At 40.7% G+C, this 24,999-nt stretch overlaps 1 protein-coding gene across 1 annotated transcript in view; it reads left to right on the forward strand.

The window, feature by feature from the left end:
- Window positions 1-217: 217 nt before the first annotated feature.
- Window positions 218-24,999, forward strand: part of si:dkey-215k6.1 (transmembrane protein 132D) — a 266,900-nt gene continuing 242,118 nt past the window's right edge. The window contains exons 1-2 of the mRNA XM_036599061.1: window positions 218-226; window positions 1,222-1,335. Of these exons, the coding sequence (XP_036454954.1) occupies window positions 218-226; window positions 1,222-1,335 (123 nt within the window). The remainder of the gene's footprint in view (window positions 227-1,221; window positions 1,336-24,999) is intronic.

The raw sequence follows: 24,999 nt of genomic DNA on the forward strand, positions 1-24,999 counted from the left end.
ATAAAAAGAGCATTTTAGAGAGGCAGAGTCTCTCAGAGGCAAAGATGGGCAGAGGTTCACCACTCTGTGAAAAACTGCATCTAAAAATTGTGGAACAAATTCAGAAAAATGTTCCTCAACGTAACATTGCAGAGACTTTGGATATCCCACCATCTACAGTACATAATATCATCAAAAGATTCCGAGAATCTGGAGAAATCCCTGTATGCAAGGGACAATGCCGATGGTCAGTATTGGATGCTTATGATCTTTGGGCCCTCAGGCAGCACTGCATTAAAAACAGGCATGATTCTCTACTGGAAATCACTGCATGGACTCAGACACACTTCCAGAAATGCAAGTTAAAGATGTATCATGCAAAAAAGAAACCACATATAAACAAGATCCAGAAACGCCGCCAACTTCTCTGGGCCCAAGCTCATTTAAGATGGACTGTGGAAGTGGAAAAGTGTCCTGTGGTCCAATGGAACAGAATTTGAAGTTCTTTTTGGAAATAATGGACACTGCATCCTCCAGAGTAAAGACCTCCCAGCTTGTTATTAGCACACAGTTCAAAAGCCAGTATTCATGATGGTATAGGGGGCATTAGTGCACGTGGCATAGGTGTCTTGCACATCTGTGAAGGCACCATTAATGCTGAATGAAATATACAGGTTTTGGCAACATATGCTGCCATCCAGATAACGTCGTTTTCAGGGAAGGCCTTGATTATTTCAGCAAGACGATGACAAACCACATTCTGCATCCATCACAACAGCATGGCTTCGCAGAAGAAGAGTCCAGGTGCTGAACTGGCCACCTGCAGTCCAGACCTTTCACCAATAGAAAACATTTGGTGCATGGGACAACAATCCTCTCCCAAAACTCCAGTAATTGGTCTCCTCACTTCCCAAACGTTTACAGACGGTTGTTAAAAGAGGGTAGCTACACGACCATTGTCAGCAGTTTGCCCCGCCCACTGAAAGTCATAAGGAGTGTGGACTACCCTTTGAACGTAGCAGCCACTCAGAACAGAGCTAATTTACATACATCAGTCTTAAAGGCACAGTAACAAAAACAGCCTGTTTGGGTTTAGGTTAGAAAAGGTGACGTAAAAATCATTTTTTTATATTTTTCGGTACACAAAACCACACAAACGCTGAAAGTGGACCTTGTAGGAACAACATAATGCAAATATAGAATATGGGCTCTTTAAAACGAACACATTTACATCTCCGTGAGGCGCTGCAGATATTCTGGGAGGTGTCCCGTGCTCTGGGCGCGGGCGCGGGAGTGTTTGCGGTGGTAAATGATGCTGTCAGCGCTGTGTGGAGAGCTCTGAGTGTTCTGCGTTTGGTAAATTGGTTCTGAGGTTTGGGTCTGAACTCACTGCAGAAAGGCGACAGCAGGACTGTGTGACCTCCAGACTGAGGGGACAGTTCAGTTCAGGGGAAAAAGTTTCAAAATGGTTTTAAAGTCAGGGCTGTTTCTGGAAATAAGCTGTGTAAATAGTTGCTTGGGGAGCCAGAAACATCAGCAGCCCCACAGGAACATGTAGCACTTTTTAATGATCATTTATTTATTTGGTATGTACAGTTTAGTAGACTGTATTTCCTCTGTGTATTGTATGAGTGGCACTGATCATTTTCACTAGTCGGTTAGCCATCTTTACCACGCACTGTTAAAAAAGATGGTTCTTCAAGGGTTCTTTAGTACAGGCAGGGTTGGGACAGCTACTGAAAAATTAGTAGTTAGCTACTTTGACACCAACACCAAACAAGCCCAACTGAAAGAGTGAACAAGACATTGCATTTAGTCATGAGCCAGAAAGAAACATCCAATTGAAAAGCTGAAAATATACAATAAGATCACCAAAAAGTGAGTTTAAGTGTAACTAACAATCATGATGTCCAACACAAATTTAGACTACAGGCAAAGTCAGTCATTCCAGGTTTTTCCTAACAAAAATAACTGAACACAAACCAAACAAGTTTGAGCAAAGCATTGTCGAAATAAAACTTCAGCAACACTTTAGCCTCAATATCCTCGTCAGTGACCCCGGCTCTGTTTGGGGTGAGAATCCGGCCTGAATCATCTCTCCACTGCTGCAGAGCTGCTGCGGCTCCACAGCAGAACTAGATTTGTAGGTAAAATAACATAATAATCCTCCTTTACTGTAAAATCGTTATAACACACAGTTCTAACACAGTTTTCACTATTAATGGTCTTAAATGCTGGAGTTAATGTAGAACTGCTAATTCACCGGCCTTTAACGCTGAAGACTGACGCGCAGACTGCTGGTCACACGGCAACGCAGATAACGAAAAGGTAAAGAGAGAGATTTAAGACGAACATCGATAATTTGGAGATGAGAAATTTCAGGGCGGATAACGTGACATAAAATGACTATGAGTGAATAATTGCAGAATATTGCAGCATCACACTGCAAAAAATGGTATCTTGTCAAGTAAAATTGCCTAAAATCTAGTCGATGAATCTAATATTTCTCATGTTGAGATTGTCGTACGTTTAATTTAAGATTATTTGCCTCATTTCTAGACATTTTTGCTTGTTTTAAGTAAATGTGTTTAAAATCCAGCAAAATTATCTGCCAGTATAGCGACAGAATTTTAATTAAAACAGGTAAAATGTCTAGAAATGAGATGAATAATCATATAATAAGAGCGCAGCCATCTCAAAATGGGAGATATTAGATATATTGACTAGATTTAAGATCATTTCACTCGAGACGATACTGTTTTCTGCAGTGCAGCGTAGAGTAAGACACAGGGAGGGCAAGATTTCCACCACCAAGAGCTCTTTACTGAACACCAGGGCAGAAAGGCACACAGAGGGGTCACCACTCGCCCCAGGCTCCCCCTCACAGTGACCAACCCCCCCACACACACCCGACACAGAACAACACAACACATTTTTATTCAGAGACGTCCTGAAATGTTGAATAAAACATCTGAAAATATCTTTGTGTATAATATTTATATCCATACCGTATGAGCTACTGTCGTATACAACGACAAAAACTCTTAATATGCCGAGTGATTCCAAACTTCAGCCGTCAAACCTCTGCAGTAACGTATTCGCACAGACTCGCTCTCTCTCCTCTTTCTTTCTGTCTCTCCTTTTCCCTCTTCCTCTCTTTCTCGCTCTGTCTTCCTTCTCTTTGGCTCTTTTGTTCTCTCTTTCTATGCTCTCTTGTTTCTTTCTCTCTCTGCTTTCTTTATTTCTTTGTTTTTCTTTCTGTGCGCTCTCTTTGCGCTCGCTCTCTCTCTCTCTCTCTCTCTCTGTGCTCTCTCTGTGCTCTCTCTCTCTCTCTCTCTCTCTCTCTCTTCTGTGTTTCTGTGCTCAGTTCTTTATTTCTCTATGGCTTCTGTTCTCTCTGTCTTCTCTCTCTCTCTCTGTTTGTGTCTCTCTCTCTTTCTCTGCTCTCTCTGCTCTCTGTCTCACTCCTTCTCTCTCTCCCTCTGTGCTCAGTTCTTTATTTCTCTGTCGCTTCTGTTCTCTCTCGCTCTCTCTCTCTCTGCTCTCTCTCTCTCTCTGTGCTGCTCAGTTCTTTATTTCTCTATCGCTTCTGTTCTCTCTCTCTCTGTGCTCTCTCTCTCCCTCTCTCTCTGTCTCATTTTCTCTCTCTCTGTGCTCTCTCTCTCTCTGCACTCTCTCTCTCTCTCTCCCCCTCTGTGCTCAGTTCTTTATTTCTCTGTTGCTTCTGTTCTCTCTCACTCTCTTTCTCTGCTCTGTCTCTCTCTCTCTCTCTTTGCTCTGTTGCTCTCTCTTTTTGCTCTGTCTCTCTCTCTCTCTCTCTCTCTCTCCCTCAGTCTCTCTCTCTGTGCTCTCTCTCTCTGCGCTCTCTCTCATTCTCTCTCTCTGCTGCTAAGTTCATTTCTCTATCGCTTCTGTTCTCTCTCTGTTGTCTCTCTCTGCTCTCTGTCTCTCTCTCTGTGCTCAGTTCTTTATTTCTCTGTCGCTTCTGTTCTCTCTCTTTCTCTGTGCTCCCTCTCTCGCTCTCTCTCTCTCTCTCTCTCTCTCTCTCTCTCTCTCTCTCTGATCTCTCTGCTCCCTCTCTCTCTCTCTCTCACTGATGGTGTGATAAGTCGTAGATTTTTCTCTGCTGTAGTGGTTTGTCGATTTTCTCTTTGTGATGTGAGGCAGGACGATAAATCGCTCTCAGTGCTGGTCTGAGCTTCAGCAGGAGAACGAAGCAGCTCTGCGGTGAGCTGTGACGTAATGTTAGGTAGTGAATTGTCTGTGTGTGTGTGTGTCTGTGTGTGTGTGTGTGTGTGTGTGTGTGTGTGTGTGTGTGTGTGTGGTTAATTGACATTAAGAGTGTGTATAATTAGATGTCACGCTGATGAACCCCGCTCAGGTGAGGCAGGTACCTGTCAGAGCTGATTAGTCTGATCTGAATCTCTGAGGCGAGCGCTGGGCTCCCTCCTCCACTCGCTGAGACAGTGAGACAGTGAGACAGTGAGACACTGAGACAGTGAGACACTGAGACAGTGAGACACTGAGACACAGAACGACCACACAGATCACAGCACACCCCTCTCTAAACGCCAACAACACACATCACAATTATTATTAATAAATATAGCTTAAAGAAAATAATTAACAAAACACAAAAATACAGAATAGAGACGAAACTGTATTAATAAAATATCATGATTATTGTGAGCAAAATTCTCACGGTTATCAGTATTATTGCAGTGTAACTACTGAACATTAAACCTAATTATTAAAACAATAATATAGCGAATACTTTATGTATGCAAAAAAGTACTGCATACCTATGTGCAATATAATCAGTACTTAATGTGCAGTATATGTAAAATATTCTTATAGTGTAAATATTTTTTTTGCTTTTCTACTTATAATGTTTACATTGTTAATTTTGTGAAGGATAGAGTTTATTTTTTATCCTATTTTTATCCTAGTATTATATAGGTTGTCTATACAGTAATAATTAACAAACTGTAACCATTTTTTGTTAATTACTTTATATACATACACAGATCAGGCATAACATTATGACCACCTCCTTGTTTCTACGCTCATTGTCCATTTTATCAGCTCCACTTACTGTATAGGTGCACTTTGTAGTTCTACAGTTACAGACTGTAGTCCATCTGTTTCTCTGATACTTTGTTAGCCCCCTTTTACCCTGTTCTTCAGTGGTCAGGACCCCCGTGGACCCTCACAGAGCAGATACTATTTGGGTGGTGGGTCATTCTCAGCATTGCAGTAACACTGATGTGGTGGTGGTGTGTTAGTGTGTGTTGCGCTGGTCTGAGTGGATCAGACACAGCAGTGCTGCTGGAGTTTTTAAACACCTCAGTGTCACTGCTGGACTGAGAATAGTCCACCAACCAAAACTATCCAGCCAACAGCGTCCTGTGGGCAGCGTCCTGTGACCACTGATGAAGGACTAGAGGATGACCAACACAAACTGTGCAGCAGCAGATGAGCTATCGTCTCTGACTTTACATCTACAAAGTGGACCGACAAGGTAGGAGTGTCTAACAGAGTGGACAGTCAGTGGACACAGTGTTTAAAAACTCCAGCAGCACTGCTGTGTCTGATCCACTCGTACCAGCACAACACACACTAACACACCACCACCACGTCAGTGTTACTGCAGTGCTGAGAATGATCCACCACCCAAATAGTACCTGCTCTGTGAGGGTCCATGGGGGTCCTGACCACTGAAGAACAGGGTAAAAGGGGGCTAACAAAGTATCAGAGAAACAGATGGACTACAGTCTGTAACTGTAGAACTACAAAGTGCACCTATATAGTAAGTGGAGCTGATAAAATGGACAGTGAGCGTAGAAACAAGGAGGGGGTCATAACGACTAGGGTGTCCAAACTTTTGCACACGACTGCAATGTTGGTGAAGTGTGTGAGGGGGCAGTAGAGTAGATAGATCATCAGCAGGTGTGTGTGTGTGTGTAATCTGCCCCCTGCTGAGTGTGTGTGTTTGAGCGCCGCCCCGGAGGCTCAGTGCTGTAACAGCGGGCGGCGGCCATTCTGAAATTGTTTTTTCACACATTTGAGATGGACGGAGTGTGGGCGCAGCGTGAGCCCACTCTCCAGACACACACACACTCCTCCTTATCTCTCACACTCCTCTAGATCTCTCCCTCCCTCTTTCCCTCTTTCGCATCAGCCATCCAAACTTCTCCGTGTGGTGCTCGCACTGTCGGCTCTCTGTTTTGCCTTGTAATTTTCGTCGCTGTTGTATCCAAATCTCATTAATATGAGTTTTTTTAAACCATTTGAAAACACCAGTTTCGCTCTACATCCAGTGTGTTCACATGCACACCAGTAATACGATCGTATTTAGTTTTCTGCAGGTGTCCGATTAATCAAGCGGCCGTGTAAACAGCACACTCAGGCTTCTTAGATCAGATCAAGGCCTAGAAATCTGATAGAGGCTGGATTTGAGCTCAGTAATGGGGTTTTTCAGGGTGCCTACACACGAGACAACACAAGGACGGAGCCGTAGATGCATATCGCTGCTGTAATGGTAACTTTACAGGAGAAGGAAAAAACATACTTTACTTTTAATGTAAGTCAATGGAACCAGACGTTTTTCCAAGTCATTTTGGGGCATTTCTGTTGGTCCATTTTTCATTAAATGTACACACAATGTAAAGGACAATGGATATTTTCAAATTATGTCAAAAACTGAAAAACGCAAAGATGGAGATACGAGGTTTTCCTCCGACAGCAGCGATATGCATGCAGATCATGTCCATCTAGAAGGTGTGCACTTGGCTAGAGTGGGGTGGAGTTTGTACAGGTCGAAATTCAATGGGAAACAGAACATTTGGACTGGAATCAAAGACATTGGGGACGTTGAAAGAAAATGTAGGCGATGGCCAAATACAGAGCCAAGCAGACAACAGAGACGAAGGCAAAGAAGTCGTATAGAACAGGGAAGAAGTGCACAGCAGCTGAGTTCCAAAGCCTAGGCTGCATTTCTCGGCCGCTACGTCATAGCAGGCCATTCCAAAGTGAAGGACCCTTCATATACGGCCTGGAAATGCAGCCTACGTTCTGAGTGATTTCGAAGATGCGACTGATGTATCATTCTAGGCCTTGGGTTACCCACAATTCTCTGTGCATGAAAAAAAAAACAGTACCACGAAAATGGCGGTAAGTTGTTCATGTCCTTGAATTTGTCCATATATTGTATTTTATCAGAAGTATTTATATGTAGTTTATCATACTACATAAGCTTGTTGGCATATTAGCTACCATAGCAACAAACACAGTGCAGTGGGCTCCAAGTTACGCATCGCAATTTCAAGAGGCGGAAACGTTCTGGTGACGTCACCACGCAGCCTCGTTAGGACGGCTCCATTTGTGTGACCAACAGGCAACTAAGGAGGAGTCTTCATAGGACAGTCCTATTGAGGACCCACACTACCTCGGCTGCAGCCCAGGCTTTGGAACGCAGCAGTGTCGCTACTGTCCTCCTTGAATTTTCAGCCATCTTCTGCCTGCACGTTTCTATTGGTTAACATGCCCCCATGTCCGAATCTGTTGCAGCAAAAGTTGAACTGGTTTGAAATTTTTCGACGCCTCACGAAGCAGCTTTTCACTGCATACAGGAACGTTTCTAGTCCGACAGACCGGACGCAGCATCCTAACTGAAATACACTGGGGGACGGCATTTCTGACGCTAAATCAGCTCTGGTGTGTCAGCCTCTAGTGTGTAGGCACCCTTACTCTGATTTCTTTCGTTTTTCTCAGTGTGTGTGAAAACAGAGCTCTGTCCTGCAAACAGTGTTTAACACAGCAACAGTGAGACACAACACAAAACCTTTGGAGCAACACTGAAACCAAATACATGCTCTGCAAAATTAGGGATTTAAATGTTCTTCACCTTCTGGAGGATGAATATTCTGATTTTCCGCTAAAGTGACTCAATGAAAAAAAAACAAACTGCGGCATGAAGTTGAAGTTTCTTCTTCTGTGAGTTTATTGGCCGGTTGCAAAGCAGAAATCTGATTACTGCCTGACTCTTGTAGACCCGGAGTTTCCCCATTATCTGATTGTCCAAGTGCATATAAACACACGACTAATTACTGCCAAAATCTTTTCTGCAGTTATTAGGCTGTTAAGTGCATATAAATGCACTCAGTGTGTGAACACCCATGACAAATAGAATAATAGAACACAAAACTAAAATAAAATAAAAGTAGTAGTAATAGTAATAATACTATTAGTAATACTTTATACTATTAGTAATAAAATCTCATTACATGAACGAATGTTGAAGTTACCATTTTGGAGATATGAGGTTCTGTTATGACTATTTAAGCCCTGATTTCCAAGATCTTTCTTAAATGGTAGAAAAGCACCAGTGAACACTCTCTCTACCACTTAAGAAGATCCTAACACTAATGCTTTGGGAAAACTGGGCCCAGATCTGCTGCGTTATGGCATTAGCATTCGCTTCTAATGGAGCAGATGCTGTAGTGATGACTGAGATGAGGGCTGCAGCTCAAAAAGCAAAGGAAAAAAAAAGTAGTAAAACATGCGTTTTCAATTTTCCCCTTTACCCCAAATGTAGTCAGTCAGCCAAGACCCGTTTTGACCTTTACAGAGACTTTGTGTACTTTTTTTTTTTTCAATTGGATCCAAAGATTTCTGCCTCTATTTGTTGCTCTTTTACAATGACACTGAGCAGCTTGGCATTATTGATGTAGCTTGAGACTCAATTTGGTCTCAGTTTCTATGTTTGCTGTAATGTCAGTTTATATGGCAGAATGACTGGGAAATGCTGGCAGGTCTTTAGAGTAACTTCAGATACTGTAGTTCATGATACAGTCGCTAGCGCTGTAGACTATGATAATAAATTAGCTAAATAGAAGTGCCTTAGAGCAGCTTCAGCCATGCTACAGTAACTAGTGATGTAGGTTAAGACAGTGCAAGCCAGCAGTGGACGAAGTACACAAACCATGTACTTGAGTTAAAGTAGAGACACCCAAGGTAAAATATAAAAGTAGAAGTTCCTCCCTTTAGACCTCCACTTGAGTAAAAGTACAAAAGTATTTGCCTTCAAATGTACTTAAGTATCAAAAGTAAAAGTACTAAAAGATTAATTATGGCTTTAATGTCCTATTATCATTTTTATAACAAGACTCGCTTCATTGACTCATTTTAGGTGAAAATACTCCAGTGTCTCTCTTGGTAAACCAGTCTTTTAATAGAGTCATTAATTAGTGACGCTGATGTCTATTAAAATTATCATCAGCACAAAACACTGAAGGCAAACAGTTTCCATCAGGTAGAACTGAGTGGCTCTGAAATCACTTTTTACAAACAAGCAAAGTTTCAGTTTAAGATTTATTTGCAAGTTTAAGTTTAATAAAAACTTTAAACTCAGATTCACAAATGAGTTTCCTTTACTAAACTGCATCTGTAGGTCTCTGTTCATAAACATAAACTAGCCAAAACTAATTTACTATAAAATGAAATGTGTTTGTATAAATTCATAAAAAAGACCCGTCAGTCTCAACTGCATATGAGTACATATTTCTATATTGTGGTCTGTTTACACAAAGTTAGGTTAGTTCATCATTTATGTTGAATAGACTCTCCCAGAATTTTACGCTGCTGAACTGATGTTGAACCGTGTGCTGCACTGGGTCGGTATGACCAACAGGTCAAAACAAGCTCAAAACAAAGTGGGCGCTGTGCCCTGATTGGTGTTTTTGCTTTGTGCTTCTTTCGTTTTGACCTGTTATGTTTTTTATACACACATAAACCGAAAGGAATGACAGATTTCTCATAATGTAGTGGAGTAAAAAGTGAGATATTTGACTTTGAAATGTAGTGGAGTGAAAGTAAAAGTCACCCAAAATGGAAACTTCAGTACAGATACACGAAAAAAACTACTTAGTACAGAAACGAATTACATTTACTGAGTTACTGTCCACCACTGTAGCAAGCTAGCAATGTTAGCAAGTCCCTTAGGGCAACTTCAGCCATGTTATGTCATGATATGTCTCTTATGACTTTTAGTTAGCTGGCTAACATCATTAAAAACAGCTGAATCTGGTGAACTGGCTGCTTAAGCTATCAATCTGATTCATTCTAATAAACTTAATTACTTACTTAAACTGAAATAAAATAAAAAAAAAACAAAATTTAACAAACACACGCCACACCTGATCTATCCTAACAGTGTGACCTGTTGCACATATTCAAAAGTAATTTGAATTAAAAATGCACTCTAAATGTAGGTAGACCAAGTCAGAATGTATGTAAACATGCACTTTGGCTGCTACCTGGTACCTCTGGGTAGGTAACACATCCAGTTAGCAGTAAAAGCAGCTCGTTTGATTGAGCTAAAATGCAGTCAGTAAGGGTCAATGTTGTGTTTGAGGCTGTAATGTCGAACATTTTGGGTGAAACAGGGTCCATATGCTTTTAAGAAGTGAGAAGGTGCCACATTTTTTCCTGCTACATTTAATATGAAGCTACTAATAAATGCTGCAGTGTTTTGGTGCTTCACTGTGATTTTGCTGCAGTGAGAAGCGCGCTAAAGTGTCTGGGTGTCACCTCAGAGCTGCTAGCTCTGACCCTGAGACTTGTTAGAGTAAAAAGTTCCCCTCAACCCCGTCTGCGGCCAGGAAACGACTGAGAACAAGCTAACATGGATATCCAACTATGTACTGCTTCATTTTCCCATTTTCCAGCTTTCAAATGCTGATAGAGCTGCTAAAAATGACGTAAAACCCATTAAATCCATTGTAGCTTGACACTAACAACAGCTATTAGCGTTAGCATTAAAATAGCAGATAAAAAAGGTTCCTCATTAGGCTGAATGAATAACCAACTCTAAATGTAGGTATTGTGATATAAACTGAGTCTGTTCTACAGTTTCTCATTAGGCTGAATGAATAACTGACTCTAAATGTAGGTATTGTGATATAAACTGAGTCTGTTCTACAGTTTCTCATTAGGCTGAATGAATAACTGACTCTAAATGTAGGTATTGTGATATAAACTGAGTCTGTTCTACAGTTTCTCATTAGGCTGAATGAATAACTGACTCTAAATGTAGGTATTGTGATATAAACTGAGTCTGTTCTACAGTTTCTCATTAGGCTGAATGAATAACTGACTCTAAATGTAGGTATTGTGATATAAACTGAGTCTGTTCTACAGTTTCTCTTAGATTGGGATTTTTCTGTAAAGTTTGTCCAACAGTAGTTATGGAAGTGCACATTTGTGGGCGGGGCCTGGCTAGGGCAGTGAATTTGTATTATAATGCGGGCTGTTTGGAGGCGATGTGTCAAAATAAGAGTGGATTAATTCGCAGTGTTGAGTGATGCTGATTCTGTGGAGAGGTCGGAGTGTTCTGGCGCTGTTTTCTGAGTTGTACACGCACGCCTCATCATCTTTATGAGGATCTATCTCTCTCTCTCTCTCTTTCTTTAAAAGCCTTTAACAATCAGATTCCTCCCGCGTGCCAGTCTTGGCAGCGTGTGCGCGTGTATGTGTGTGAGTTGGCGCGGGTGCAGGTGCCCTCTCAGACGGATCTGTTAAAGTGTGTTTGCACAGCACATTTTAATCGATTCTTAAAGCGCTCAATTAGGACAGAATCAATTTGCACAAGGAGAAGACGCTCAATGTCAGCATACACACCTTTTACTCAAACACACACACACACACACACACTGCTCTTGGGCCTTAGCTTACCTCTACCTCGTCATTTCTTCATACACACCGATCAGGCATAACATTCTGACCACCTCCTTGTTTCTATGCTCATTGTCCATTTTATCAGCTCCACTTACTATATAGGTGCACTTTGTAGTTCTACAGTTACAGACTGTAGTCCATCTGTTTCTCTGATACTTTGTTAGCCCCCTTTTACCCTGTTCTTCAGTGGTCAGGACCCCCATGGACCCTCATAGAGCAGGTACTATTTGGGTGGTGGGTCATTCTCAGCACTGCAGTAACACTGACGTGGTGGTGGTGTGTTGTGCTGGTCTGAGTGGATCAGACACAGCAGTGCTGCTGGAGTTTTTAAACACCTCAGTCTTAGAAGTTAGTTGATCGTTTTCATTTCATTCTAAAGAACCAAAATAGTGGCAGTGGAACATGATGAATACATACTATTTTCACGCTTAAAAAAAAGATGGTTCTTTAAGGGTTCTTTAGTAAAGGGAACGGTTCTGTTTAGAACCATGAGTTCTATAAAGAACCAATAAATGCTTCAATGGTCCACTGCATGGTGAAATGGTCCTTGAGATTGATGGCGAATGTGTTGGATATGGTTCTATATAGCACCAAAAGGGTTCTACTATTGTCTTGATGTCAAGCGTGTAAGAATAGCAGAACCCTTTTTCAGTGTTATAAAGAACCATTTTCAAAAAGGTTCTGCATAGTCCCATATAGAACACACTCTCCATCAATCTGAAGAACTATTTCACCATGCAAGACAGAACTCATGGTTCTAAATAAAACAATTGCCTTTACTACAGAACCAAAATAGTGACGTCAGTGGAACATGATGAATACACATTACTTCACACTGACTTCATCACAGACCTTGCTTTTCTTTCATTCTGTCCACTTTCGGTCTTTTTTTGGTCAGCAGCTGTAGCGTTTTGGCTTGTCCACACACACATATACACACACAGATGCCAGGTTTACCCATCAGCCCTGGCCAGTTTTCGGACACACACACTGTGTGCCAGCGTGGCCGTGTGTAGTCCAGCAGCAAAAGGACAGAGTGTTTCCCCCCGACTGACCAAGGTCAGCCCGCGCTCACCATCTCTCACAGCCATGCTGTCCGAATTAGTCACGTCTGCTAATAACAGTAGACGAACTTCGGTAGTTCTGTGGAAGCTGGAGTTGCCGCTGAATCAGTTCAAGCACAGAAAGTTTAAATGGTTTGATTGGCAGATTGTTTCACAATAAAGTACCTGTGTATTTCCCCTCTCCAGGCTCCGCCCACAAAGTCCTTCTTTCATAGTTACTGGTGCTGGATTGGACAAGCTTTACGGCCCATTCAACCTAATGAGAAACTGTAGAACAGACTCAGTTTATATCACAATACCTACATTTAGAGTCGGTTATTCATTCAGCCTAATGAGAAACTGTAACAGACTGTTTTTTTGTGTTTTTTGTAGACTCAGTTTATATCACAATACTACATTTAGAGTCATTATTCATTCAGCCTAATGAGAAACTGTAGAACAGACTCAGTTTATATCACAATACCTACATTTAGAGTCGGTTATTCATTCAGCCTAATTAGAAACTGTAGAACAGACTCAGTTTATATCACAATACCTACATTTAGAGTCGGTTATTCATTCAGCCTAGTGAGAAACTGTAGAACAGACTCAGTTTATATCACAATACCTACATTTAGAGTTGGTTATTCATTCAGCCTAATGAGAAACTGTAGAACAGACTCAGTTTATATCACAATACCTACATTTAGAGTCGGTTATTCATTCAGCCTAATGAGAAACTGTAGAACAGACTCAGTTTATATCACAATACCTACGTTTAAGTCAAGCGCTCGCGACTGTATGATGAACTACAGTATCTGAAGTTACTCTAAAGACTTGCTAACATTTCCCAGTCGTTCTGTCATATAAACTGACATTACATCACACATAGAAAGTGAGACCAAATCGAGTCTCGAGCTACATCAATAATGCCGAACTGCTCGATGTTATCATAACGCATTATGTTAGTTCTGCGTGTTTCTATATCCGCATAGTCAGTAGCCAAATGTACTTCATAGAGACAAAAATGTAAAAAATCAAATATAGCATATACAAGAACACACACACACACACACACACACACACACACACACACACACACACATACACACACACACACACACACACACACACACACACACACACAGCAGAGCAGAAGTTTTATAAATGCAGCAGCTGCACCTAAATAAAGGTAAAAGGAGCAGAGTTACATCAGTTTCTCTCTTCTTTAGTAATTTATCTCTCTCTCTCTCTCTTTCTCTCTCTCTCTCTCTCTCTCTCTCTCTCTCTCTCTCTCTCTCTCTCTGGGACTTTGGGACTCTACATTCTGACAAGACGGACGATGTGCATCTAAAACTAATAAAACATGAGCTTTGGTCATTTGTTCCAAATCGTGCACCTCAAACTCTTTTGGTTTATAGAGCCCTAAAATAATGTAAATAAAATTATTTATTGTGGTAATTAATAAAGAGACAATAACATATACATTCTAAAAATAAAATACAAAGGAAAAGGTAGTAAAAGCGTGTTTTCAGATTTTCCCCTTTACCCCAGATGTAGTCTGTCAGCCGTCAGCATCTTCATTTTAAATCGATCAGATGACCCTTTAACAGGACAGAAGCGAGTGTTGTGGGTATTGATACTCTGTGAAAATGCAGTTATGATCTGATATCTTGTTTATCTGAAATACATTGTGTGTGAGAGTCTGACTGCAGACGTACATGGTTAATGTAAAGTCAGTACTGTTCATTCAGCCTATAAATATTTAGTTATACCTGTATCTTTTGTTAAAACTACATAAAATTAATAAATAATATAACAATACAAACCAATACAACATAAAAATATATTTAACAAATGCATTTCTGGCCATTTTTAATCTATAAGCACTCAGCCTGCATTTTTATTTGATCTTAGTTCCTATTTGAATTTTGTTTTATTACTTCTTCTTTATTTATAGTCATTATTTATTGTTTTTAGTATATTTTAGTAGTTTTATTGGTTATTTTTATTTTACTTATGTTAAATTTGGTATTTCTTAATAGGTTTTTAGTCATTATTTATTGTTTTTTGTATATTTTAGTATTTTTATTGGTTATTTTTATTTTACTTATGTTAAATTTGGTAATTCTTAATAGTTTTTTAGTCATTATTTATTGGTTTTAGTATATTTTTTAGTATTTATATTAGTTATTTTTATTTTACCTATGTTAACTTTGGTAAGTTTTACCAGTTTACATTTATCCTGTCTGTTTTTTACCACTAAAATAACATTTAAGCGAAACTATGTCTGAATCTTCTCTATATTTGTGAATATTTTTTAATCCAACACTTTTTTTAGAAGGTGGGCAGCCTGTTGTTATTGTTTCGTATCATCCCTGGTCGTCTTTTTGAGGTGCAGTCTTATAGGCATTCAGATACAGAACACATAAATGAAGAAAACTAAGGAAGTTCCAGTGAGTTGGTGAGATGGTGCTGCAGTAATATCCCTTCATATTAGAACTCTCGATTTATTGAATTCTCATTTTTAATGTCTGCACGCTGACCAGCAGGCCCGTCCGTGATTAAACGTCTTTAATGGAGTTTTGAATGGAAATCTTTAGCACAGGATCATCCTATAGAGCTCTACCGTAGAATGAATACGCTATTACAGCACTATTATACTATGACTTTATACGTAAACAATGACGCAGGAAAACTGAAGTAATGAGTAGAAATACAGCGCAATCAGATGATCACATAACCTATAGCACAGAATTCCTAATACAGCAGCGCCTTTTCTTTCGCTGTGTCAATATTCACTGTGATTCTCGGAAAACTAGCAACTGCAATAAAGAGAGACCTCATAGCTCTGCTGACAAACACAGCACAGACCAGCACAAAGTCCATGCTGGTCTAAACTGGTCTGATTTATGCGGGTCTGATGCTGCTTTAGCTGGTCACCCAGTATGGTCATGCTGGTTGACCAGCATACCAGCAATCGAAACACAACATATTATTGCCATTTTTCTTGTTTTTCAGTTTTTGACATAATTTGAAAATACCTCTTGCTCTTTACATTGTGTGTAAATTTCATGAAGAACGGACCAAAAGAAACGACCCAAAATGACTTCGAAAACATTCTGGTTCCATTGACTTACATTAAACGTGAAGTAGGTTTTTTGCTTTTCCTGTAAAGTTACCATTTTGCAGGTACAGGGTTTTGTTCCGACAGCAGCGATGTGCTGGTTTAGCTGGTGACCAGGCCTCACTGGTCTGTGCTGGTCAATTTAGCAGGGATCTCTTAGTTCTTAAAGCAAAACAAATATACACCATTTTCACCACTGTACCACCTTTAGGCCGGTGTGTGAAATACCTCCTGGTACTTGGGAGTTCCATGTTCACTGCAACTGGGTGCTTTTGTTGGTTTTTCCCCATTGTACCGAACTCATACTGAACTGTTTGAACTGAACCGTGACCTCTGTGTACCGTTACACCCCTAGTTCGCTAACATAACAGAATTCGCAGTTCGCATTCTCCTCTGAGCGTGTTGAACTTGTCGCTAGCCAAATCTGCGTCCTCTGCCCAGTTTGCATCGCGCTTGTGCATCACTGGCTGTGTTTACATGCAAAGATATTTACCAGTCCGATTGAATACATTCCAATTATAGAAGACTGAGGTGTTTATATTCTCATTTTACTCACCAATCTAATGAAAAGTCTCTGTTTACATGCTACTACAAGGAATCTGATCCTTGTGTAGAGTACCATTAGTATACAGGCAGATGACGTGTATCTCTGCCCCTCTTCATAGGCTCATAACTCCGGATGTGAGTCTCGTTTGATCTCAAGATAAGATGGAATGGAAAGGGCGACTCTACAGATTCAGGAAGTGTTTGAACTGGATTTCTGTGCTGTATCATCACAAAGATACAGAAACACAGATATACAGGGAGATTCACTCGAAAGAGGCCCAGAATATTCTGTAATAACTCTCGCTAGGATGAAGCAATCTGAACCGACTTGCAATTTGCTCCTCAGTATATGTTATATGAGGTTTCGTAAGCGATTGCTGCAGACGATGTTGCACGTCATCGACTGTGTCCTGCGACATTTTCGGATGGCCTTAGCCATGAGAAGGGATCAATGATCCCATAGTTTCCAGTTTCCGTACCATCTTCTGAATAGCACTTTTTAAGGGTGCATCACAAACACCATATTTCTTCCTAAATTCACTCTGACATCGCTTAAAGGAATTGGTGACCCAATAGGTTTGCACCATGAAGATGTGCTGCCCAGTACTGTATGCCACCATCCTGATGAGAAGTTGAGTGACTGAGTGAAGGGGTACGGGGGGTCTGCACCCGGAAGTTGCAAACGGAGGTTAAACGTCACAACGGCTGTCCGGCACCTACCTCATGTCTCCGAAGCAGGGGCATCCCGGCTTGTTCGAAGCTCCATATACTGAGGAGCACATTGCACATTGTTTTGTTCAGATTGCTTCGTCTTAGCAAGAGTTATTACAGAATATTCAGGGCCTCTTTCGAGTGAATCTCCCTGTAGAAACAGAGAATTTGACAGACGGGTGAGTTCATGCTGTTTGCTATCTGGTGTGGACCAGAGGAGGATGGGTTCCCCTTTTGGAGTTTTTCCTTTCCACTGTCGCCATTGGCGACGCTCATGGGGGCTCGGACCCAGATATTTCTGTAATGCTGCTTTGTGACAACGACTTTGACTTGACTTGATTTCATGGACCCCAGAGGGTTAATGCTGACGGAAGCCAGATAGCTAATGCTATGAGGCTGAACATCAAGTCTTGCTGTATGGATTTGCATAATGCATAATGCATGCTGGGTATTGTAGTGAAAGAGCTAAAGAAGTGGCCTTCAGACACCAAACATGTCTTGGCTGATCGACTACGTTCATTTAGCTTTTCACAAACCGTCGCAGTGGTGGAAACGCAGAAACAGAGCTTGGTGAGGAATGGCAGGAGATGGAGAGAGTGGAGGAGGAGTGTGGAGATGGACAGTAATGTGTGAGCGGTGTTGTGGAATATGAGTGTTTTGGTGATGGATTGTATTGCTGTTAGCCTCCATTATGGCCGGGGTTAAAGGTGACGGAGAGCGTCCGGCTGGAGAATGGATCCAGTTAGGGTGGAGATGGCGATTAACCCGCAGGGCCTCCCTCTGAGACGGCGCATGTGAAGCCCTGCAGTAGGTTAGACTGAACGCTGTAAATCATTCTTTCAGACTGTACTGGAGAGCGCGTGTGTTATGGATGCTCCACTCAGGCTTTTCAGATCTGATCAATTTTATATCGTCGTTACAGTTGGATGGTCTTTATTTAGTAATTAATTAATTGATTGATTTTTAGGGTCCATATTTTTGCACTGGAGTCTGTTTATAAATGTTCAGTGACCATTTTCTAGTGCTTGTTTCCTGGGACTCTTATCTTGAAGCCTGTTTTGGATGCTCGTAAAGGAAGTAGAGTTAGTCTGTCACTTACAGCTGAGTAAACTCGACGAAGCTGGGATTAGAGCGAATTGTTAGCAAAACTCTTTCATGTGTGAGAAAGCTGTGTTTTATGTTTTCCTCTAAGGTGCAGTCATAACATAATAATGATAATGATAATAATAATAATAATAATAATAATAATAATAATAATAGTAATGTTTATTTATAAAGCACCTTTCATACATTTCATACATACAAGTAAAAACAACAGAAGAAGAGAAAAAAGATAATAAAAAATAAAATTAACAAATAATACATAAAAGAAAAGGGGATATATTAATAATTGCAATTAAAAAGCATAAGATAAAAGTATAAATAAAAAAGAAAGAATACAATAAAAATGTTTATATTGTTAATTCATCACCATGCCCATGTGCAATATAATCAGTACTCTATGTGCAATACGTGTAAAATATTCTTATAGTGTACAGAGTTTTTGGTTTTTTCTATGCATAATATATATTTTAAATATATAAGGTGCAGTCATAATAAAAAAAAATAATAATAATAATGTTTATTTATAAAGCAGCTTTCATACATACAAAGTAAAAACAACAGAGGAAGAAGAGAACAAAGATAAAAAATAAAAATAAACAAATAATAAATAAAAGAAAAGGGGATATATTAATAATTACAATTAAAAAGCACAAGATAAAAGTATAAATAAAAAAGGAAAAAAAAATACAATAAAAATGCAAATAACAAGAAGATAAAAGTCATAATAATATTCCAGTAACAACAAAGTAAACAATCGCTTTTCTTATTTCAATGTTTATATTGTTAATTTTATGAAGGATTCATAGTCATACATACAAATTCGTCACCTTTTTTGTGAAATCCTCTGTTTTTACTAAAGAACCCAGGAAGAACCGTCTTTTTTCAAAGTTTACAACATCAAACACTTTTTCTTAAAATTGTCATTTTCTTATATGATTCTAAATGAATACTTATAATTTCTTGTATAACTGTTTAACTTTATCACCTGTCTGTCAGGCACTTTGGGCTGCCACCGGCAGGAAAAGTGCTATATAAATAAAAATGATGATTATTATTATTATGATTATTATTATTATTATTATTGATTATTAAAAAAATAAACAAAATTTAGCTTTCCTTGATATGAGCCCTTTATATCTCCACACTGAGCTCTTCCATTACTCGCCTTGAAGGCTGAGCATCAGAGTGCATGTTAAAGAGGCACATTATAAAAGGCTAAACATTTATTTTCTCAAATAAGTACAATTAAAAGTAAAAGTGCTTCATACATAATATATGGATTATACTTATGGCAACAGCAAAACAAGCTGATCCATATTTGTAATGAAATTCTTTATATAAATTCTTTTATAATGTAAAGAAATTACTGATACACTGTGAATGTGTGTGTGTGTGTGTGTGTGTGTGTGTGTGTGTGTGTGTGTGTGTGTGTGAACTTGCTGCAAGGTCGTGTGTTTTGGACGCTGTAGTGAACAGCTGCTGATGCCACACGGGGCCAGGAGACAAAAGCCAAAGTAAAAATTACCCAAACCAGCGGAAACACACAGCCATCCTTCAGCTTCATTAGCACAGCCTCATTAACAGCTACAGACACGAATACCGTCATAACTGCGCTGTAGCTGTTACAGGTCTGAGTGTTTGAGTTGTTTACGGTCGTCTGCAGACGTTTAGGCGTCCCTGACAGGTTCATTGGTTTTCAAAGTGAAAAGAAGTTTCACACAATTCGGTGACGCTTCATTCTGAGGGTCCTTTTAGAGGAAACACACTCAACAGCCTCTCAGTAACATGACAAAAACATATGAGGGTTAGGATTAGGGCCAGGGTGAGGATTAGGATTATGGCCAGGATTAAGTTTAGGGCCAGGGTGAGGATTAGGATTAGTTCCAGGATTAGGTTTTGGGCCAGGGTGAGTATTAGGATTAGTTCCAATGATTAGGTTTAGGGCCAGGGTGAGGATTAGGATTAGTGCCAGGGTGAGGATTAGGATTAGTTCCAGGATTAGGTTTTGGGCCAGGGTGAGGATTAGGATTAGTTCCAGGATTAGGTTTAGGGCCAGGATGAGGATTAGGATTAGTGCCAGGGTGAGGATTTAAATTAGGGCCAGGGTGAGGATTAGGATTAGGGCCAGGGTGAGGGTGAGGATTAGGGCCAGGGTGAGGGTGAGGATTAGGGCCAGGGTTAGGGTAAGGATTAGGGCCAGGGTGAGGGTGAGGATTAGGGCCAGGGTTAGGGTAAGGATTAGGGCCAGGGTGAGGGTGAGGATTAGGGCCATGGTGAGGATTAGGATTAGCACCAGGGTGAGGGTGAGGATTAGGGCCAGGGTGAGGGTGAGGATTGGAGAATCAGGGTTATATGTTCTGGCTCATAATCAACATTCCAGTTCCTCACAAAGGTGTTCAGTGGGGTTGAGGTCAGGACTCTGTGAGGGCCACTGGAGTTCCTCCACACCAAACTGGTCAAACCATGTCTTTATGGAGCTGCTTTGTGCACAGGAGCTCAGTCAAGCTAGAACAGGAAAGGCTCTTCCCCAAACTGCTGACTCAAAGCTGGAAGCAGATAACTGTGTAAAATGTCTTTGTGCTGCAGCATCAACATCACCCTTCACTGGAACTGAGAGCCCAAACCCTGATAAACAGCCCCGCCCATCATCCCTCCTCCACCAAACTGTACTGTTGGCTCTGCATTCCGGTAGGTAACGTTATCCTGACATCCACCAAACCCAGATTCATCATCAGACTGACAGATAGAGATTCATCACTCCAGAGAACACGTTTCCTCTGCTCCAGAGTCCAGTGGCGGCGCTTTACACCACTCCAGCTGACGCTTGGCATTGCGCATAGTGAACTTAGGCTTGTGTGCAGCTGCTCAGCCATGGAAACCCATTTTATGAAGCTCCTGACACACAGTTCTTGTGCTGGTGTTGCTTCCAGAGGCAGTTTGTAGCTCTGTAGTGAGTGATGATAGAGGGCATAGACAGATTTGTACATGCTGCACATGCTGTACAGGGGCAGATCTAGCAGGGTAGAAAATTCACAAACTGACTTGTGGCGAAGGTGGCACCCTATGACAGTGCCACGTTTAAAGTCACTGAGCTCTTCAGTACGACCCATTGTACTCTATTGTACTCTATGGAGGTTGCATGACTATGTGCTTGATTTTATACACCTCTTAGTAATGGATGTGGCCAAAACGCCTGAACTGAATAATTAGGAGGGGCGTCCACATACTTTTGGACACATAGTATAACAGGAGCCACAGAGGTAATCACCAAGCAATGTTTGCTACACATTTTTAATGAATTTTAAGCATGAAAAAGAGTTTTTCTTTTGTTTTCTGAGGTCCTACTCCTTTGGGAAGTGCTCCGGCTGCAGACGAGCGAAAGACTCGGGGTGTGTGTTTGTCAGAGAGACTGCTGTAGATCCTCTGAAGTGTTTTCGGCTTTGTTTGCCCAGGCTAAACCCAGCAGGAACACGGTTTTACCCCGGATGCGCCATGGCAGATGAGTTTTTTCGCTACCGTTGTGGAATATTTAGGCCGTTGCCACAGAAACCCCAGAGTGAAATCTCTCTGAATGTGAACAGTTCCCAGATGTAAAGATTTCCAGAGTTCTGCAGGTGAATCCCCAGTTTCCTGAGACTTCATAAACACTGCGGTGTGGTTGAGTAGAAACAGGCCTTTATGTAGCAGAGCAGAGTGGAAGTGCAGATTCTGAATCAGTCATAGCACTGAAACTGGAGGTGGGAAATATGGGGGAAGATATAACATCACAATATGTAGTTCCGAGATGCACCAATACCATTTTTTCCTTCTGATACCGATAGTGATACCTGATCCTTTAGTATCGGCCGATATCGAGTACTGATACCGATACTAACTCTATCTAACCTAAATCACCTGTAAGTCATAATATTTACACAATTATATTTTTACAGTATTTTATTTTGGTAAAATCTGTGTTCTGTGTCACAAATGAAACACACTCCGCTTGTCTAGAAGGCATTTACTTGTTGGATTATATTTATAAGATACTAAATATATTTAGTAGTACTGTTATATAATTAGTAATGAGAACCATGTTTAACATCTTAAGTAAATGTAAAATGTCTTTATTGTGCAAAATAGATAAAAACAGAGTTGAACAGTTTACAGATGAACCTGTGGTGTTTACACATCAGCACACAGCAGCTTCTCTGTCTCAAAAACGAAGCTGAATATTGTTTCACATCAGTCGTTTGTTTCATACGTGCATCTTGTTCACTTGCGCTGCATCTGAGAGCGTCAGTTCAGTAAATATCACTGTCGTTTCGCTGTCAGTATCAGCGACTTTCAGTGTTTTTTTTTTGGCTTGGTTGAAGCGTCAGGCTGCGAGACCCCGCTGCTGGGTGAGGCAGCTGACCGACGGAGGCGCACCACAGGCGGGGCTAGCAGACGCATAGGCCCGGCTAATGGGCTGCTATGCTAAAGGCTAAATCGAGGCTAAATGCTATCACTGTGCCGAGAGTCCGGCAGTTCCTTCTGCTCTCTCAGCAACATTAACTCAGACTGTAAATGACCACACAGCGGCAGACGAGTGATTACTGAAAAACTGCCGTTACAGATTCTGCCGTCAACATTTTCACTGCTGTTCGTCGTCCCACACCGCTGACGTGTTAAGTTCTGTCTACTTGCGCTCATGTACGCGTCAGAAATTGCTTTGTGGTATCGGTCATATGTATCGGTATCCCCATCACCGTTACCGATATTGTGTTTAAGTGCCAGTATGGGTGCCGATACCGATACAGTATCAGTATCGGTGCAACACTAATGTAGTTTATCTGAGATTTGAAAAGTTGAAATCTTTGCAATGCACCAGTTTTTTTCCTCATTTTTTTAATAATAAAAGTTTAATGTAGCATGTTGACATTGTTAATGTTTAAACAACAGTCCATATATGGAAAATAAGCTGCAAAAACAGCCTGTTTTGAATTAATTGGTTTAGTGATTTCGCAACTATGGACTCATGTATATATCGCTGTTGTCGGAAGAAAACCTCGTATCTCCATTTTTGTTGTTTTTCAGTTTTTGACATGATCTGAAAATCCCTGTTGGCCTTTACATTGTGTGTAAATTTCATGATGAATGGACCAAAAGAAACGGCCCAGAATTACTTGGAAAAAACATCTGGTTCCATTGACTTACATTAAAAGGGAAGTAGGTTTTTTTTCTCTCTCATGTAAAGTTGCCATTTTGGAGATGCGAGGTTTTGTTCCGACAACAGCGACATATCCACCCACAGTCATTTAGCTCCTCCCATTCACTCTGAAGTTATAAGCGGCGTTTCTGCCTGGACTGCTTTTTGCCAGCATCATAATCCTGACCCTCAGGCACAATACAGGGCAGCCAATCAGAACAGAGCTCATTTACATGTATCAATCTTAAAAGTGCAGTCTGTTTAATTCCAAGGGAGAAAGAGAGGTCGGAAAATGTTTGTGTTGAAATTAATTTTGACTATATGTGATACATAAAAACACAAAATTGTCATAAGTGGACTTGATGAAATAATGCTTTCACTCACTGGCCATTTTATCAGAAACACCCACAATACACGTGCACTGTACAGTTTGTCAGCCTTTCTCAAATGTCCATCAATGGAAAAGGACCACCGTAGGACCACCACTGACCAGATGTTACTTGGATGCATCATTTTCAGCACAGCAGCAACTCTGACATGCTTGTCAGCATACTGCTAATGCTAATTCTTGGAATTAATGATATAAATGACCCTGAAATTGTAAAAACTTCTTATCAACGTGGTAATATTATCAGCATCGTCAAGGTCGAATTGGTTTAATAAGTTGCTGAAATTCCAGATCTCAATCTATCGACTAACCTTGGAGTTATCAGTGTCTAAATAAGGCGGCTGTCCCACTGGGACAGACTTTGATTTCAAAGCTGGAGTCGTGCGCTGAGAAATGTTTTACAGTGATAGTTCGGTAAAACAAATTTGCACAGTTTCCCTTTTTACTCCAAATGTAGATGATCAGCCTAGATGTAACATGACAGGACCAGCCAGATGCTCACGGTAAAAAACAGGAAAAATGAGGCTTTACTTTTAAAAGGTTTGGCAAGAATCGTAGTCAGTAAACAGGCATAGGTCAAATCCAAAAAAGACAGAAGACAGAGAACGATAAACATAACAAAAAAAGTGATCAGGCCACCCAAATCCAAAAAAGGAGAAAAACCCAAATAATCCAGAAACACGGTCAGAACACAGTATGGCAAAATAACACACAGGAAACAGCTCAGTAGCTCTACTAGGAGCAGCAGCACCAGAGAATTTGTAGGGAGGAGAGTTACTACTCTGAAATGTCTTCCGGGTTTCTCAAACGCTAGAGGGCGCTCCTGAGTGAGTCCAAAATGAATGGGTTGATATGGAACATTTGAGCAAAGTCATAGTTTGTAAATGCTTAAACATTTTTAATGTACAAGAATACAATCATTTCCTGAACACAGAGCAGCATAAAACATTTTAACACCACTGTTATATTTTAAGAGCTTTTAAACTCGAGTTGTAGGAGTTTAAAACGGCGCCTCATGTACGTTCATGATGTCAGTGAGCGCGAACAGCCAATGAGCTGCTCCGCTCGCCAACCGATCAGCACTCAGCAGCAGTAGTGTTAGCGTCCTGCTGCCTAAATCCTGTTTGCTGTAGAAAAAAGGAAAAATGCAGGTGAGTTTTCTTTGCTTTTTTTACTGAAATGCATCCCTCTACTT

This window comes from Colossoma macropomum, unplaced genomic scaffold, assembly GCF_904425465.1.
Source record: "Colossoma macropomum unplaced genomic scaffold, Colossoma_macropomum, whole genome shotgun sequence".
NCBI classification, from domain to species: Eukaryota; Metazoa; Chordata; class Actinopteri; order Characiformes; family Serrasalmidae; genus Colossoma; species Colossoma macropomum.